At 39.2% G+C, this 19,000-nt stretch overlaps 1 protein-coding gene across 1 annotated transcript in view; it reads left to right on the plus strand.

The window, feature by feature from the left end:
* Positions 1-5,111: 5,111 nt before the first annotated feature.
* The window catches only part of tdrd12 (tudor domain containing 12), a 64,395-nt gene continuing 50,506 nt past the window's right edge, over positions 5,112-19,000 (plus strand). The window contains exons 1-5 of the mRNA XM_071203394.1: positions 5,112-5,193; positions 6,800-6,831; positions 7,833-7,910; positions 15,983-16,054; positions 18,060-18,196. Of these exons, the coding sequence (XP_071059495.1) occupies positions 6,808-6,831; positions 7,833-7,910; positions 15,983-16,054; positions 18,060-18,196 (311 nt within the window). The 5' untranslated portion in view covers positions 5,112-5,193; positions 6,800-6,807. The remainder of the gene's footprint in view (positions 5,194-6,799; positions 6,832-7,832; positions 7,911-15,982; positions 16,055-18,059; positions 18,197-19,000) is intronic.

Consider the following 19,000-nt stretch of genomic DNA (forward strand, 5'->3'; position numbering starts at 1 on the left):
TCGGACTGAGGGGAAAATACTGAATGTGTTCATTCAAGGATACAGAAGTGCGCGTGATACCAAAGGTCCAAGTATCTGACAATGTATATGACAGAATGTTTGCCCTCCTAGAGGGTAAACATGACACGCTGTTACAGGCATATGATAACCATGTGACGATGTGTAACCTGATGTTTGGCCTCTAGGGAGATAGGCATGATAATTGCTCAGCTATCTTGAACAATGCATAGCACACTGCTTTGAACCAGTGTTCCTCCATCTTGTGAATGGAAAACACCCTCTCTTGTATATAAATGAGTGAAGGACACTGTTTGGGAAATTAGTTGTATAAAGAGTAACTTTTTTCCATTGAAATACCTGCAAACTCTGCTAAATTATTGTTTCTGATAAGAGCGCTGGTCAGGATGTAACTAGACAGAAATGCTGACACATAAAGTTTAATTACATACTTAGAGAAAGGGCGGTGGGGATGGGATTATGTGGATAAATATTTGTGGGGGGAAGGTGTGTGATAAGGGTGGTGGATAAGAAGATTTGGGAAAGTAATGGTGTGTGCACATAAATTGGAAATTAATGAAGAATGAATTATGTAATTTGATTGTTTGATGAGATTCTGTGTTGATTTGAAGGTGGAGAGTGTGTAAAGTGGGAAAAATAATGTGAAAAGCTTTGAGAATTATATAATGTGAGAAAGTATGAAAGAGAATGATAAGTGTGTATATAAAACGGTGGGAAGCCTTGGGGTCCTTCCTTTTTTGGGGATCAGTGAGGTGGACCATTAGGGGTTTTAAAAACATGTATTAATGTGTGTTTAATAAAAAAAAAATAAAAAAAAAAAAGTCCTCGGTGAGTGTTCTGTCATTGTCATTTTAGCCTTGAAATAAAGGAATGTCACGTTAATCTGCATTTGGGTCCTACCTGCTTCACACATCGTAACATTACGAACCGACCATTATGGACCCAGCAGACTCAGCCCATTTGATGCTACAGGCGGAATGTCTTGGATACTCTCTGGAATACACTTTTTATACGTGGAAAGGCGCCTCATCTAGACGGGGTAGAGAGGCTGCGTTGAAGGAGGCACGTCAGGAGGTTGCTCGCAAGCCCTGGCTCTGGAGCTTGTTGCCCGAGTGGCTTAGGGTTTTCTCACGTAGCCCTGAGTGCCAGTCTGCATGTTCTGACCCTTTCTTGGGGTCTGGTCTGGCGTTTGGAGGTCCACGAAGCCTCCAAAAGACTCCTAAGAGACGCAAGGCCAGGGTTCCAGCCCCAGTTCCGGCTCCAGAACCGGCCTACAAGGCCATGGATCCATGCACCAGTACCGGTCCACGCAGCCATGCTTCCATTCTCCATTACCTGGCTTACACAGCCAGGGTCCAGGCTTCCGCTCCGCGCCCAGCAGCAATGGTTCCGACTCCAGAACCGGTCCCCACAGCCATGGTTCCGGCTCCAGAACCGGCCCATGCAGCCATGGTCCCTGCTACAGAACCGGCCCACACAGCCATGGTCCCAGCCCCAGTCATGGCCCCAGCAGCCATGGCTCCGGCCCCAGCAGCCATGGTTCTGGATTCAGTACGAGCCCCAGTAACCATGGTCCCAACTCCAGTTTCGGCTCCAGGACTGGCTCTCCGGCCAACGCCAGCTCCCCGAGGCCTGTCGGCGTACCGGCCGACTCCAGCACCTCGTCTCCTGCTGGCTCTGGTCCTTTTCCCTGTGTTTTTCCTCCTGTCGTTAGTTTCCCTGGTGTGTCTAATTACCCGATTGTGTTCACCTGTGGCCCCTGTGTTTTCTCCTCCCTCCTCACCTGTGTCTCGTTTGTGTGATTAGTCGTGTGTGTATTTAAGTTCTGGTTTTTCTGTCTGTCTTTGTCGGTTCGTCTTGTGTATTGGCTTGTCCTCGGTGAGTGTTCTGTTCTGTCATTGTCATTTTAGCCTTGAAATAAAGGAATGTCACGTTAATCTGTATTTGGGTCCTACCTGCTTCACACATCGTAACAATTGAGGCAAATAGACTATGATATTCTGCTTGCACCTCGCGGGAAATGGCGGATACCGGATGTATGGTGTCGACCTCGGCCCAATACCCGTATGTGTGTGTGAAAGAATACATAGTATATTACAACAGATGTATTATGTTAGATTTTGTATGGTTCATTTTTTTACTTTTTCTATTTCATTCAAATGTGAAGTATTTATTGTGCTCCAGGGAACTGGGATACAATAATACTTCATCCATGCTAAGGCATTATCATTAGCATTAGCATTATTATCATTATCCTTAGCATTATTATTAGCATTATCGTACATACATGAGAACAAGGAGGGACATGGAGGTGGACCTGCTAAAGGTTTGACATTTAATATTTTGGAATAATATATTTTATAATTTAACCATGTTAACTTCACTTTATCATGCAAATAAAAGAAAGTTACAAGATACTCATTCTTAACAAAGCTCGATAATTTCAAAGCAATTTGAAGTAATTACTACATCCACTGACACTCTCCGTGTGTACTTTTCAGGAAACAAACTCTGGCATAAATTGGATCAGACTGTTAAGATGTCCAGGAAGACCAAGAATGCACAGCTGACGCAACTGTCCGAACCAAATATCGGACGCTTGGAGGACCCTCTGAACTACTGGCAGACACAAAAACATGTTTATCCAAACCTGCATAAACTTGCAGTCCCTTTTTTGTGCACACCTGCTTCCTCAGTCCCGTGTGAAAGGGTCTTTTCGAAGGCAGGAGAAGTTGTGTCAAAGAAAATAAATCGTCTAAGCCCGAAAACGGTGGAAAGAATATTGTTTTTAAACAAAAACCAATACAATTGTTCCATGAGCAAGCACACTCACTGCCCTCTGCAAAGTCACACAAGCACACTCACTGCCCTCTGCAAAGTCACACAAGCACACTCACTGCCCTCTGCAAAGTCACACAAGCACACTCACTGCCCTCTGCAAAGTCACACAAGCACACTCACTGCCCTCTGCAAAGTCACACAAGCACACTCACTGCCCTCTGCAAAGTCACACAAACACACTCACTGCCCTCTGCAAAGTCACACAAGCACACTCACTGCCCTCTGCAAAGTCACACAAGCACACTCACTGCCCTCTGCAAAGTCACACAAGCACACTCACTGCCCTCTGCAAAGTCACACAAGCACACTCACTGCCCTCTGCAAAGTCACACAAGCACACTCACTGCCCTCTGCAAAGTTAAACCCTTCTTCTTTTCCAGTTTTCGAACATATTGCTTCTTTTGTCTTTATAGAAGGCAGCAGACATTTACATTTATTTATGTATAGATATAACAACAAGATACTGTATTGATACATTGTTGTTATTATTATTATTATTATATACAGTCATTTTAAAACACTTGCTGGTGCAACATTCTGTTAATACAGGATTACAAATATATTTTACATCTTTGACACTTTTGTATCATTATTTCCAGTATTTTTAGTATTTCAAAGATTACAAATAATATGTGGCTGTTGTACACCTGTTCACCAACAGGGGGTCTCGTGTGCACATGAAGCCCACGATGAAGCCCACGATGAACCTTTGAGTGAACCGATTAGCTGGAAGCAGAAAGTGCTTTGGATCGGTTGAACCACGACGCTCATAATACCCATGGATGTATAACAAGAACCATATTACCCCTCCTGTACCCGGGCCGGTGACACGATGGAATTAAGAGAGCTCAGACCCTCACTTATAGAGGTCGGAACATGTTTTAAGTATAAATAAATAAAAGCATAAATAAAAGTAGGAATAAAAACATCAATGAACAAATAAATGAATAAATACAGGAATAAATATTGTCCAGTGTTTTCAGATGAATTCAGTGTGTGTGCTGTGGCTCAGCTGGAAAGCAGTTGACTCACGACCACAGGGTCCCTGGTTCAACGACTGCTCAATACGTCTTTTTTTGTTTGTTTATAAAAGCTACAGCTAAATGAGATAATTAATAAATGTATTCTTTAATATGGTTTAGCCTTTCTCCGGCTACAACATGGTTAAGTTATACGGTAAAATTGTAAATGTAAATTGTAAATCTGTAACCCTGTAAGGTGTCCTTGGGTGTTTTGAAAGGCGCCCCCCAAAATAAATGTATTATTATTATTATTATTATTATTAAGTTTACGAATATTATTAAGGAATACAAATCCCTCTTTGCAATGTTTACCAGCGTCCTTAGGCTTTTCAATCACAATCACTCAACTGGAAAAAATACAATATTGTTAACATGAAGATATGATTTAATGTTCGTTGTTTAGAGTTATTCTAAGGCTGTACTCAATGGGAACTCGGTATGAGATAGAGCACACTGTTGAGATGTCCAATCTGCCTGTTTTACACACTTTGATCAGCAGGGGGGATTGTGTTCAGATGAAGCCCATGATGAGGCCTCATGAGATGAAGCCTTCAGCGAACCAATTGGCTGGAAAGCTTCATAAGGCTTCATAAGGCTTCATCACTACACGTGTGCATTCTTTATAAATGCAAACCAAGTCAAGCCGACTCCGGAGGTGGCGGTATGCAACTTAAAGTTGTTTGCAATCCGCCAAAAAAATAACAGAAGAAGAAGAAGAAGAAGAAGAAGAAGAAGAAGAAGAAGAAGAAGAAGAAGAAGAAGAAGAAGAAGAAGAAGAAGAAGAATCCGACTTCAGGCGAGCTTTTTGAGACCTCCCCCGGCCGCAATCGGCTATTCTCGTCTACTTTCGAGGCGAGCCGCAGCTCTCTCGACCATTTAGTAAGGTAAAAGCAAAAAGGCCTCTCAAACGCTCTTCCGTTTACGTGTTTAATAAAGAAAAACAATTGGACGGTAGATACACGGATTTAATCCATTTAAATACATTTGTTTACTCAGAGGTTACAAAACCGTCAAATTGTAAGATGAAATGTTTTCGGAAGAATAATGTTTACTTTAAAAAACAGAGGTAGATTATAGATAAACAACATATAAATGTTGAACCTTGTTTTTTTAATTACTTTATATGTCTACCCCTGATGTGATTTTTATTGTATACAAAATTTGTTTTTCAGAAATGTTCTAAGAAAAAAAAAAAGAACCACCCTCTCACCTCGGAGGAAACTGCCCGCTGCACGGAGACATCTCGGTCACAGTCAGAAGGAAGGGACCCTCCTGTTACCACCACACCACACCTGCAGAAGCTCTGAAACAGGTACGTTTTACCGGTTGAATAAGATGGAACTCAAACGAAATTGAAACATGTAAAACAAAACCTGTTTAAATTAACACCTGTCGAATTTGCCTTCAATTGGGAGCACTTTAAAAAAAATGGTTTAATTATCGGTGAACTAATGCTAGCTCAAGTTAGCTCAAGCTAGCACGTGTTAGCCGACATGTGCTTCTCGCTCTTGGGTGCAACATGTCGACCTTAGCTATTCATTCTTATTTCGACGTTTAGTAAACACGTTGCCAGCTTAGTGAACCCGGAAATGTCGAGTACCCCACAAGTTTAATGTTAGAAATGTGTAGTAGGGTCCCCAGCACATAGAAACGGCCGGATGCTAACCTGCATGTTGGGCAATTAGCACAAGTTGCATGAATTAGCATATAGCCCAACATAAAAACATAATAATAACTTGGCCGATTTGGACATTTTAAGAGTGGTTTTGGGGGTTATTGAGGATGCTGAATCCATTTTCAGGACCCAAAAAGGTCAGTTTTAACCAGAACGTGGCGATATTTGTATTCTCTGGGCTGATGTTGACTACCATGAGTAGTGTTGCAACCATTGGAAATGGAGAGAACAAGATGAAAAGTATAGAGCCGAAGTCCCTCCCCTTCCGGTTGAGGGATGGGACCTTATTTCTGAAAAGTTATGCATTGAAGTCAATGGAGAGAGAAAGATTATCTTTAGATCCCGTTTGAATTTTGCCACAAATTACACATGTTTGTCAATTTAAAAGATAATTTTACAAGTAAAAAGGAAATGTGTCGTAAAACTCTGAAGTAACACTTTTTTTGTGTGAAACGCTCGATGAACTACATCTCCCGTCTCGCACCACACACCAAGACGGCCGTCACGTTGAAACATTTCACTTCTTTCAGAATGAGGCGGAAAGTATTAAAAGAGGTGAAAATCACTACAAGTCTGGGCGCGTTGAGAGCTGTGCACACACACAAGGGGAGTTAGTCGGTTTGTAAGAGCCAGCATGCGGGACCAGGATTCTGGGATTTGTAGTCTTTCTAGTTGCCTATTTTTCATAGTCTATTTCAACAGTTTTACCACAAACTGTGACTTTTTAGACATGGAAATTATTATTTAAGATTGACAAACATCATATGTGTAATTCGTGGCACAATTCAAACGGGATCAAAAGATAATCTTTGACTTCAACACAAACTTTTTCCGAAATAAGGTCCCATGAGTCCCACCGGAAGGGGAGGGACTTCGCCTCTCTATTACCGCTACAGTGGACACATTTTCAAATAAGGAAGGATAAGATCAGTTGTACTTTATTGATCCCAAGTTGGGACGTTTTTGCTTTGAATTAGCATAACTGAAGAACAGATAGGCAATCCAAATTATCCAGAGTCGCCTAAATCTGCCAAATAGACCCAACATTGATCAGAAGTCAGCCCACCAAGACTACAAATATGACCACCAAATTGCCCAACATATGCGGCAGTTTCTATGTGCTGGAGTCCCATACTACACATTTCTATCATAATAATTGAGGGTACTCAACTTTTCCGAACAGGACAAACAGACTATTACTGCAAAATCAACCAGTTTGCTCACTTGTTGTGCTTTCTTTCAGTGTCTACCATGCTGGAAATTTCAATTGTAAAGGTAAGGGACTGTTTAAGCAGGAACGTTCATTTATATAACAGTCAGTCAGTGGCCTAATAATCAGAAATAATGGATAAATTAGCCGTGTTTTTCCCCACCATGTTTGTCCATTTTAAAATGAAATGAAGCTGCATATACTCGACGGTTGCTTTTTTCTTGTATCATTTCCTATAGTTTAAAAATGTAACCAAGGTCAAGTACACTATTTCTATTTCTACTTAACTAATAAGTCCTTCCTCCACCTCATTTCTTTAAAGAATGTAATAAAGCTCAAACTCAATAAAACAAAAACAGGAACATTTTCATGTAAATGTAATAAAGCTTCCTAAAAATGTAATTCAATCCATTTTTTTGAGTAATTTACGGAAAAGTTCCTTCCTCTTTTGGCCTTTTTCTAGTCCAGTGTAAATCTGTGGCTCCTCAAAGCGGTGCTTAGTTTGCCTTTTCATTCTAAGACTGGACATAAGGGACTGTTTCACTAACGAGTAAGCACGGAAATGAAAAGTAATTGATATGAATGCTGCCGGTTTCCGTGCAGCTTAAAAAACGATAGCACTTTGTGGTGAACGGATGCATATGTGGGTTTGAGGGAGTTTTATCATATTTGTTTTCCCCCCACGTAGCTCCATTTTAAGTCCAATTAAGCTAGATATATTTTAACGTATGAGTTTCTTTTGAATTCAAGGCTTTATCATCATCAGCAGCTACAGTGTAGGTATGGGAATGAAAAACTACAATATGTTGAGCAATGTTCAACAATATGTTAATAGTGCATCATTTCCTGTCCAGTATTTCTAATCTAAATAAAGAGTTTGATTCTACCCCTGTAGTTTGCCTTTTCCTTCTAAGACTGAGGACCTTAATATGCTTTTATAACAGCGTCCAATTGTCTCTGAAGGCTTTTAAAGTTTTCATTTAGGTTTGCTTACGGTATAAAGAATTATCGTACTTGAGATCGTATATTCTGTAAATTTTGAATCATTTCTTCGTGGCCCCTGCAGGTTGAAAGTCCGTCGTGCCTTTGGGGCCGGGCGGGTCGGGGCGGAGAAGCGGATCAATACGACGGTCTGCTGGCAGAGGTGGGAAGGAGAACAGTTCAAACACTTCGCTACTGTACTTAAGTAGATTTTTCTGTTATCAGTACTTTGCTCCACTACTTATTTTTCTGACGACTTTTTACTTTGACTTCTTACATTTCCAAATACCTGTACTTTCTACTTCTCACATGTTGAACTCAAATACCTGTACTTTCTACTTCTCACATGTTGAACTCAAATACCTGTACTTTCTACTTCTCACATGTTGAACTCAAATACCTGTACTTTCTACTTCTCACATGTTGAACCCAAATACCTGTACTTTCTACTTCTTACATGTTGAACACAAATACCTGTACTTTCTACTTCTTACATGTTGAACCCAAATACCTGTACTTTCTACTTCTTACATGTTGAACACAAATACCTGTACTTTCTACTTCTTACATGTTGAACTCAAATACCTGTACTTTCTACTTCTCACATGTTGAACCCAAATACCTGTACTTCTTACATGTTGAACCCAAATACCTGTACTTTCTACTTCTTACATGTTGAACTCAAATACCTGTACTTTCTACTTCTTACATGTTGAACTCAAATACCTGCACTTTCTACTTCTTACATGTTGAACTCAAATACCTGTACTTTCTACTTCTTACATGTTGAACACAAATACCTGTACTTTCTACTTCTTACATGTTGAACTCAAATACCTGTACTTTCTACTTCTTACATGTTGAACACAAATACCTGTACTTTCTACTTCTTACATGTTGAACCCAAATACCTGTACTTTCTACTTCTTACATTTCTATCACAAATACCTGTACTTTCTACTTCTTATATGTTGAACTCAAATACCTGTACTTTCTACTTCTTACATGTTGAACTCAAATACCTGTACTTTCTACTTCTTACATGTTGAACTCAAATACCTGTACTTTCTACTTCTTACATGTTGAACCCAAATACCTGTACTTTCTACTTCTTACATGTTGAACTCAAATACCTGTACTTTCTACTTCTTACATTTTGAACCCAAATACCTGTACTTTCTACTTCTTACATGTTGAACACAAATACCTGTACTTTCTACTTCTTACATGTTGAACCCAAATACCTGTACTTTCTACTTCTTACATGTTGAACTCAAATACCTGTACTTTCTACTTCTTACATGTTGAACTCAAATACCTGTACTTTCTACTTCTCACATGTTGAACACAAATACCTGTACTTTCTACTTCTTACATGTTGAACTCAAATACCTGTACTTTCTACTTCTTACATGTTGAACACAAATACCTGTACTTTCTACTTCTCACATGTTGAACTCAAATACCTGTACTTTCTACTTCTCACATGTTGAACTCAAATACCTGTACTTTCTACTTCTTACATGTTGAACTCAAATACCTGTACTTTCTACTTCTTACATGTTGAACTCAAATACCTGTACTTTCTACTTCTCACATGTTGAACCCAAATACCTGTACTTTCTACTTCTTACATGTTGAACACAAATACCTGTACTTTCTACTTCTTACATGTTGAACTCAAATACCTGTACTTTCTACTTCTCACATGTTGAACACAAATACCTGTACTTTCTACTTCTTACATGTTGAACCCAAATACCTGTACTTTCTACTTCTCACATGTTGAACACAAATACCTGTACTTTCTACTTCTCACATGTTGAACCCAAATACCTGTACTTCTTACATGTTGAACTCAAATACCTGTACTTTCTACTTCTCACATGTTGAACACAAATACCTGTACTTTCTACTTCTTACATGTTGAACCCAAATACCTGTACTTTCTACTTCTCACATGTTGAACCCAAATACCTGTACTTTCTACTTCTCACATGTTGAACACAAATACCTGTACTTTCTACTTCTCACATGTTGAACTCAAATACCTGTACTTTCTACTTCTCACATGTTGAACTCAAATACCTGTACTTTCTACTTCTCACATGTTGAACCCAAATACCTGTACTTCTTACATGTTGAACTCAAATACCTGTACTTTCTACTTCTCACATGTTGAACACAAATACCTGTACTTTCTACTTCTTACATGTTGAACCCAAATACCTGTACTTTCTACTTCTTACATGTTGAACACAAATACCTGTACTTTCTACTTCTTACATGTTGAACACAAATACCTGTACTTTCTACTTCTTACATGTTGAACACAAATACCTGTACTTTCTACTTCTTACATGTTGAACCCAAATACCTGTACTTTCTACTTCTCACATGTTGAACACAAATACCTGTACTTTCTACTTCTCACATGTTGAAGCCAAATACCTGTACTTTCTACTTCTCACATGTTGAACACAAATACCTGTACTTTCTACTTCTCACATGTTGAACTCAAATACCTGTACTTTCTACTTCTCACATGTTGAACACAAATACCTGTACTTTCTACTTCTCACATGTTGAACCCAAATACCTGTACTTTCTACTTCTCACATGTTGAACACAAATACCTGTACTTTCTACTTCTCACATGTTGAAGCCAAATACCTGTACTTTCTACTTCTCACATGTTGAACACAAATACCTGTACTTTCTACTTCTTACATGTTGAACTCAAATACCTGTACTTTCTACTTCTCACATGTTGAACACAAATACCTGTACTTTCTACTTCTTACATGTTGAACCCAAATACCTGTACTTTCTACTTCTTACATGTTGAACTCAAATACCTGTACTTTCTACTTCTTACATGTTGAACTCAAATACCTGTACTTTCTACTTCTTACATGTTGAACTCAAATACCTGTACTTTCTACTTCTCACATGTTGAACCCAAATACCTGTACTTTCTACTTCTCACATGTTGAACCCAAATACCTGTACTTTCTACTTCTTACATGTTGAACTCAAATACCTGCACTTTCTACTTCTCACATGTTGAACTCAAATACCTGTACTTTCTACTTCTTACATGTTGAACTCAAATACCTGTACTTTCTACTTCTTACATGTTGAACTGAAATACCTGTACTTTCTACTTCTTACATGTTGAACCCAAATACCTGTACTTTCTACTTCTTACATTTCTATCACAAATACCTGTACTTTCTACTTCTTACATTTCTATCACAAATACCTGTACTTTCTACTTCTTACATTTCTATCACAAATACCTGTACTTTCTACTTCTTACATGTTGAACACAAATACCTGTACTTCTTACATTTTGAACACAAATACCTGTACTTTCTACTTCTTACATGTTGAACACAAATACCTGTACTTTCTACTTCTTACATGTTGAACCCAAATACCTGTACTTTCTACTTCTTACATGTTGAACTCAAATACCTGTACTTTCTACTTCTTACATGTTGAACACAAATACCTGTACTTTCTACTTCTTACATGTTGAACTCAAATACCTGTACTTTCTACTTCTCACATGTTGAACCAAATACCTGTACTTTCTACTTCTCACATGTTGAACCCAAATACCTGTACTTTCTACTTCTTACATGTTGAACACAAATACCTGTACTTTCTACTTCTTACATGTTGAACACAAATACCTGTACTTTCTACTTCTCACATGTTGAACCCAAATACCTGTACTTTCTACTTCTTACATGTTGAACCCAAATACCTGTACTTTCTACTTCTTACATGTTGAACACAAATACCTGCACTTTCTACTTCTTACATGTTGAACTCAAATACCTGTACTTTCTACTTCTTACATGTTGAACTCAAATACCTGTACTTTCTACTTCTTACATGTTGAACTCAAATACCTGTACTTTCTACTTCTTACATGTTGAACTCAAATACCTGTACTTTCTACTTCTTACTAGTGTTGCACGGTGTACCGATACTTGAAAGGTACCGCGATACCCTGCCGTTAAAAACGGTACGATTCCTCCGTTTCATTAGTATCGGTACTTTAAGAATGACGGGGAAAAGTACTCCTGTGAAAAAGCGCCGTTTTAATAAGAGCCGTGTGTGTTCAGCGCTCTGCTTCCACTCCCTGCACTGCAGCCGTGCCTGCAGTCCCGCTCCTCTCAAGCACGTTCTAAGTCCCTCCCCTCTCTCGCGTTCAGGTGTTCAGAGCAGAGCTCCCTGTCGGAGCGCAGAGCGTGATGTGCACTGAAAAGTTTTTCTGTCGCAATATTATCGTTGAGCAAACTTAACTAGCAAACTAGCATCACTATCTGCTAACGTTAGCTTTAGCCTTCGTTTTCTATTAGTTTTTTTCATAGGCTATAAACGGAGGTGGTATAAGTATATATCTTGTACTTGAGTAAAAGTAGAAGTACCCAGGTCTTGTACTTGAGTTAAAGTAGAAGTACCAGAATGTAGGAACAATCCTGCAATCAAAATGTTCCTCAAATAAAAGTACAAAAGTATTATCATCAAAATATAGTTAAAGTAGCGACAGTAAAAGTAGAAGTACTCAGGTCTTGTACTAGAAGCACCAGAGTGTAGGAATACTCTGTTACAGTAAAAGTACTGCATTCAAAATGTTCCTCAAGTAAAAGTATTAAAGTAGCGACAGTAAAAGTAGTCATTGTGCAGATTGGTCCATTTCAGAATAATATATGATATGTTTTATAATGATTGATCATGAAAGTGTTCTCAAAGCTGGTGAAGGTGCAGCTAGTCTGAAGTACTTTGTAGACTGCAGGCTAGCTGGTGGATTTACTCCAGGTGGAACTAAAGTCTGATTCAACACTTGATTAGATTTCACATCATTCATCTGTGAAGTAACTGAAGGGATTAAATACATGTAGTGGAGGAAAGTACACCATGTACCTCTGAACTGTAGTGGAGTAGAAGTACACCATGTACCTCTGAACTGTTGTGCAGTAGAAGTACACCATGTACCTCTGAACTGTAGTGGATTAGAAGTACAAAGTAGCAAAAGAAACATTGAAATACTTAAATAAAGTACAAGTATCTCAAAATTGTACCCAAGTAGTACTTGAGTTTATGAACTTAGTTACTTTACACCAGTGGCTATAAAGATAGAAAGACTAAGCCTTGCACAGAGGCATGAAAATACATTTTCAAAATGCTCAACAGTGCTGCCAAAATGTTAAACTCACTGCTACACAATTAAAATAAATGCTTTTATATATATTTATATTAGATGTGACTCTTTGGCGTTTCTGTTCTTAGTAACACTGCTGCTTTAGTTGTTCTGACTGCTAAAATCATCTCTTATTCCTCATTTTAAAGCCGATATTCCGTGTTTCCCTTTTTTTAAGAAAAGTATCGAAAAAGAATCGGAATCGCAATTCTTGACTTGGTATCGGTATCGAAACCAAAATGTTGGTATCGTGACAACACTACTTCTTACATGTTGAACTCAAATACCTGTACTTTCTACTTCTTACATTTCTATCACAAATACCTGTACTTTCTACTTCTTACATTTCTAACACAAATACCTGTACTTTCTACTTCTTACATGTTGAACCCAAATACCTGTACTTTCTACTTCTTACATGTTGAACTCAAATACCTGTACTTTCTACTTCTTACATGTTGAACCCAAATACCTGTACTTTCTACTTCTTACATTTCTATCACAAATACCTGTACTTTCTACTTCTTACATTTCTATCACAAATACCTGTACTTTCTACTTCTTACATGTTGAACTCAAATACCTGTACTTTCTACTTCTTACATGTTGAACTCAAATACCTGTACTTTCTACTTCTTACATTTCTATCACAAATACCTGTACTTTCTACTTCTTACATTTCTATCACAAATACCTGTACTTTCTACTTCTTACATTTCTATCACAAATACCTGTACTTTCTACTTCTTACATGTTGAACACAAATAACTGTACTTTCTACTTCTCACATGTTGAACACAAATATCTGTACTTTCTACTTCTCACATGTTGAACTCAAATATCTGTACTTTCTACTTCTCTCATGTTGAACTCAAATACCTGTACTTTCTACTTCTCACATGTTGAACTCAAATACCTGTACTTTCTACTTCTCACATGTTGAACTCAAATACCTGTACTTTCTACTTCTCACATGTTGAACTCAAATACCTGTACTTTCTACTTCTCACATGTTGAACTCAAATACCTGTACTTTCTACTTCTCACATGTTGAACACAAATACCTGTACTTTCTAGTGTTGTCACGATACCAACATTTTGGTTTCGATACCGATACCAAGTCAAGAATTGCGATTCCGATTCTTTTTCGATACTTTTCTTTAAAAAAGGGAAACACGGAATATCGGCTTTAAAATTAGGAATAACAGATTATTTTAGCAGTCAGAACAACTGAAGCAGCAGTGTTACTAAGAACAAAAACACCAAAGAGTCACATCTAATATAAATATATATATAAAAGCATTTATTTTAATTGTGTAGCAGTGAGTTTAACATTTTGGCAGCACTGTTGAGCATTTTCATGCCTCTGTGCAAGGCTTAGTCTTTCTATCTTTATGGCCACTGGTGTAAAGTAACTAAGTTCATAAACTCAAGTACTACTTGGGTACAATTTTGAGATACTTGTACTTTATTTAAGTATTTCAATGTTTCTTTTGCTACTTTGTACTTCTAATCCACTACAGTTCAGAGGTACATGGTGTACTTTTACTCCACTACATGTATTAATCCCTTTAGTTACTTCACAGATGTGGAGGAATGCTGTGAAATCTAATCAAGTGTTAAATCAGACTTTAGTTCCACCTGGAGTAAATCCACAAGATTCAAACTAGCTGCACCTTTACCAGCTTTGAGAACACTTTAATGATCAATCATTATAAAACACATCATATATATTATTCTGAAATGGACCAATCTGCACAATGACTACTTTTACTGTCGCTACTTTAATACTTTTACTTGAGGAACATTTTGAATGCAGTACTTTTACTGTAACAGAGTATTCCTACACTCTGGTGCTTCTAGTACAAGACCTGAGTACTTCTACTTTTACTGTCGCTACTTTAACTATATTTTGATGATAATACTTTTGTACTTTTATTTGAGGCAGGATTGTTCCTACATTCTAGTACTTCTACTTTAACTCAAGTACAAGACCCGGGTACTTCTACTTTTACTCAAGTACAAGATATATACTTATACCACCTCCGTTTATAGCCTATGAAAAAAACTAATAGAAAACGAAGGCTAAAGCTAACGTTAGCAGATAGTGATGCTAGTTTGCTCAACGATAATATTGCGACAGAAAAACTTTTCAGTGCACATCACGCTCTGCCGCTCCGACAGGGAGCTCTGCTCTGAACACCTGAACGGCCCGTTCACAGACTTCTGGCGTCTTTGTTGTCAACAAGCCGAGGCGCAGCGGCAGTTGCACTCCCACTTGCAGCCATGCTTCTCGTTTTCTCACATGCTCTGGCAGCTAGCGCGTGGCCGCGTGCACGAGAGAGGGGAGGGACTTAGAACGTGCTTGAGAGGAGCGGGACTGCAGGCACGGCTGCAGTGCAGGGAGTGGAAGCAGAGCGCTGAACACACACGGCTCTTATTAAAACGGCGCTTTCTCACCGGAGTACTTTTCCCCGTCATTCTTAAAGTACCGATACTAATGAAACGGAGGAATCGTACCGTTTTTAACGAAAGGTTATCGCGGTACCTTTCAAGTATCGGTACACCGTGCAACACTAGTACTTTCTACTTCTCTCATTTCCAAACAGCTGGTTCCTTTAGTCTGAATGTGTGTTGGTGCGTGGTCATTATTCTTTAGAGTCACTGCGTGCCTATTGGTTGGAACACGATCCGTGTATCCATCACTTCCTGGTCTTCTCTAAAGAAGAGGGACCAATGGAAACGTTGTCATGTTGCCGTTGGTCACCATGGAAACATTCATTAGCTAACAATGACATTATTGTTCAATTAATATAAAGGGAGGTCAGGTACTCTTTAAAACAGCTGCTAGCTATGGGTACTTTCTACTGAAGGACACTTCAAAGCCTCTTTACTTTGGCTTGAGTAAAGAAGTTTAGTCAGTACTTCTACTTTCACCAGAGTATTTTTAAACACGAGTATCTGTACTTCTACTGGAGTAAAGGATGTGTATTTTTCCACCTCTGTCTGCTGCTCAGATGAACCTCTTCTACCACGACGTGACCCAGGACCTACGCAAGCTGACGCCCACATCGTTAGAGGAGGGACAGGTAACACACCTTCAGACATTACATCATTCTGCCCCCTTAAATCGGATGGAAAATTGATTGTAGATCCGATAATTAGCGAGTTGCGTTAAAAATGAACCTCTGAATTTACTCTAAAGGTCTCCTATCATGCAAAATGCACTTTTTGATGTCTTTTATACATAAACATGAGTCCCCGGTGTGTCAGGAGACTCACCGGGGACTCTCTCTCTTTCCTCTAAAAACGGGGGAACAACGGAGCTGATCCAGATTTGCTGCTTCGTGACGACATTACTAAAATATGGGCTGGCTTTAGACCCACGGCCCCATCAGAAAAGTTGCTATCAGAAATAGGGATGCCAGTAACTGACCATGATCAAAATCGGACAGCCCTGGCGAATAATAATCGATTATTCGACGCCCCCCCCGCGGGAGCGAAAAAAAGGGCTGCTCTTAACGTCGGTCTGTACAACGAAATTGTGCCAAAACTAAGCCAACCGGCTACAGAGGGAGACTGGGGGGGGGCGGTGTGGTGTGGTGTGGTGTGTAGCAGCTCAGCGAAGGGCTGCTGGCTTCCTCCAAGTTTACAGTAAAACAAACTGGTGGTGGCCATTTACAATTATTAATACTATTACTATTATTAGCATTAGTCTATATTTTGGTTGAAACTAAGCCAGGAAAAAATAAAAAACATAAATAATAATAAAAATATATAAATAAAATCGATTTTTAAAAATAATTTTCGATTATGGAGACTGTAACAAATAATCGCTGGCATCCCTAATCAGAAACAATGCGCAACGTGTTTTGGACGTAATATGGTCCGTTTCCATTAGCAAGCATCGCTAACACTCAGAGCTTGATGTCTCTCCATAGAGGCTGAGTCATCATGTTCATCACATAGCTATCATCTGCCTCAAACAGTCCGGATGCTCTTCTAGCAGGGTTCCCGCAGGGTAAATTTGATAGGTCTTAAATATGATTTAAAAGGTCTTAAAAATGATGGGATTTGAAAGGCACTTCTGTGTTGCGATCGCGTCTAAATGTGTTTTGGGGGAAATGTCCGGGCTGCAAAGTAACCAGTACGGTAAGAGCCTTTCAGTTCCCTCAACAATCTGTATTGAAATAATTCAACATGGAACCAGTCATCACTAACTTAGTTTCCTCCCGGCCCCTTATCGAAGTACACCCAGCTAGTAACCTAGCAACCAAGCTTCAGCTAGCGGCAGTCAGAAACGCATGTATCTTCGAATCTATTTACAAATAAATATGGGGAAGTTCAACCGTATTTGGTTGGAAAACATCTAATTTAGTGCTTGGTTGAAACCAGTGGAGGGGAACGTGTTTGAAGCCCGCTGCAGCTTTGCAAAATAAATTAATGTTTGTTTTGCTAATGTAGCGTTAGCTAGTGCGGCGCTAGCTAGTGCAGCAGCTCCCGCAACAACACCGGGGGACCTCCGGGCAACGTTTGGGTCTATGGAGGTGCTGTAGACGCTAAACACCAATCATACAACAGCAACGATGAAAGATTGTAGCCAATAATTAAATAAAAACAATAATTGATATCACGATTATTAAATACGATTATTCATTGACTTTGAAAACATCCATTTATTGAACTTTAAAACAAATAATAATTTGAACAGTATCTTTTTAACTGTCGATTACCCTGAACGTATAATTCAACTGAAAAACCAATATAAAAATTAATTAAACTATAAATTAATATAAATACCAATAAACAAGATCAACAAATATTTTGGAGCGCACTTCCACAAGCTCTGTAAGTAATTATGGGACGTATTTCTTCTTTCATAGCAATTTTCCTTCATACTTTCTTGCCGTGAAATAGGTCTTAAATTCTATTAAAAGTGGTCTTAAATTTGAGTTGGTGAAACCTGCAGGAACCCTGTCTAGCTAATCTCACATCCTGTCATGTGCACAGCTGCAGTTGGGACACCTTTGTTATCACGTGACTCTCATGTTGGAAGAGGACACTCAGCATTTCCCCAACACTGTTTCCTCCCAGGTGTGTGTGGTGTACTGGGCGGTGATAAAGTCGTGGTGTCGGGTGCTGGTTGAGTCCATCATCACGGACTCAGTTTCCTGTCAGGCTCGATGCCTCCTGGTGGACCACGGAGAGAGACTCGTCGTCCCCTCAGACCAGTAAGACCAGAACGTTATGTGAACAACTCCCAGTTTATCAGTCCAGAGGATTTTTATGACACAACGTTTAATTCAATTACAGCTTTTTGGTGTATTTATCAAAGCCTTTTTCTTAGAGTATTAGCGCTGCACGATTTGGGAAAAATAAGTAACGGCCCGTCCACACAGCGGCGTGCGTTGAAGCTTGCCGGCGGGCGTGTCTGAAACTCGACCAACAACCAATCACATGAATCTCCCGCCTCTGACACACAAGCAGCGGTTTGATTGGCTAGAGCTCGTACTGGCATTCGATTGGCTGACGCTTCTGCCGAGGCGTCAAAAGTTGAACATTGCTCAACCTTTGCAGCGAGCCACGCCAGCAAAGCTCCGCGTCGCTTCCCACAATGCAGTTCGGCGAAAAGTGATGTCGCCCCATTCAAAGTGAATGGTGAAGCGTCAACGCACGCCGCTGTGTGGACGGGCCGTAGTTGGGATTTGTTTGACTTAAGTTTGGGAAATGATTCATGATATTGTAAGGACTGATTCCATTATGATTCTCATTTTTTGTTGTTGAATGTTTTTGTTTCAACAGGATCTGTATCAATCGAATATGGTTTGTGAAGTCTGTAAAATACAATTTCTAGGCTTTGTTATCTATCACTGCAGCTCCACAATACTTCAAATTTGCAATTTAAAACATATTTAGCCTTTTACTAATACTACATTTCCGTAGATTAGGAGATTACACTCTCCTATGTTGAAATTTCGCGAACATTTGGATTCCCTGTGAAGCCTTAATGAGCCTGTGACAGCCTCCCAACAACT

Source organism: Pseudochaenichthys georgianus, chromosome 6 (assembly GCF_902827115.2).
Source record: "Pseudochaenichthys georgianus chromosome 6, fPseGeo1.2, whole genome shotgun sequence".
Lineage (NCBI taxonomy): Eukaryota > Metazoa > Chordata > Actinopteri > Perciformes > Channichthyidae > Pseudochaenichthys > Pseudochaenichthys georgianus.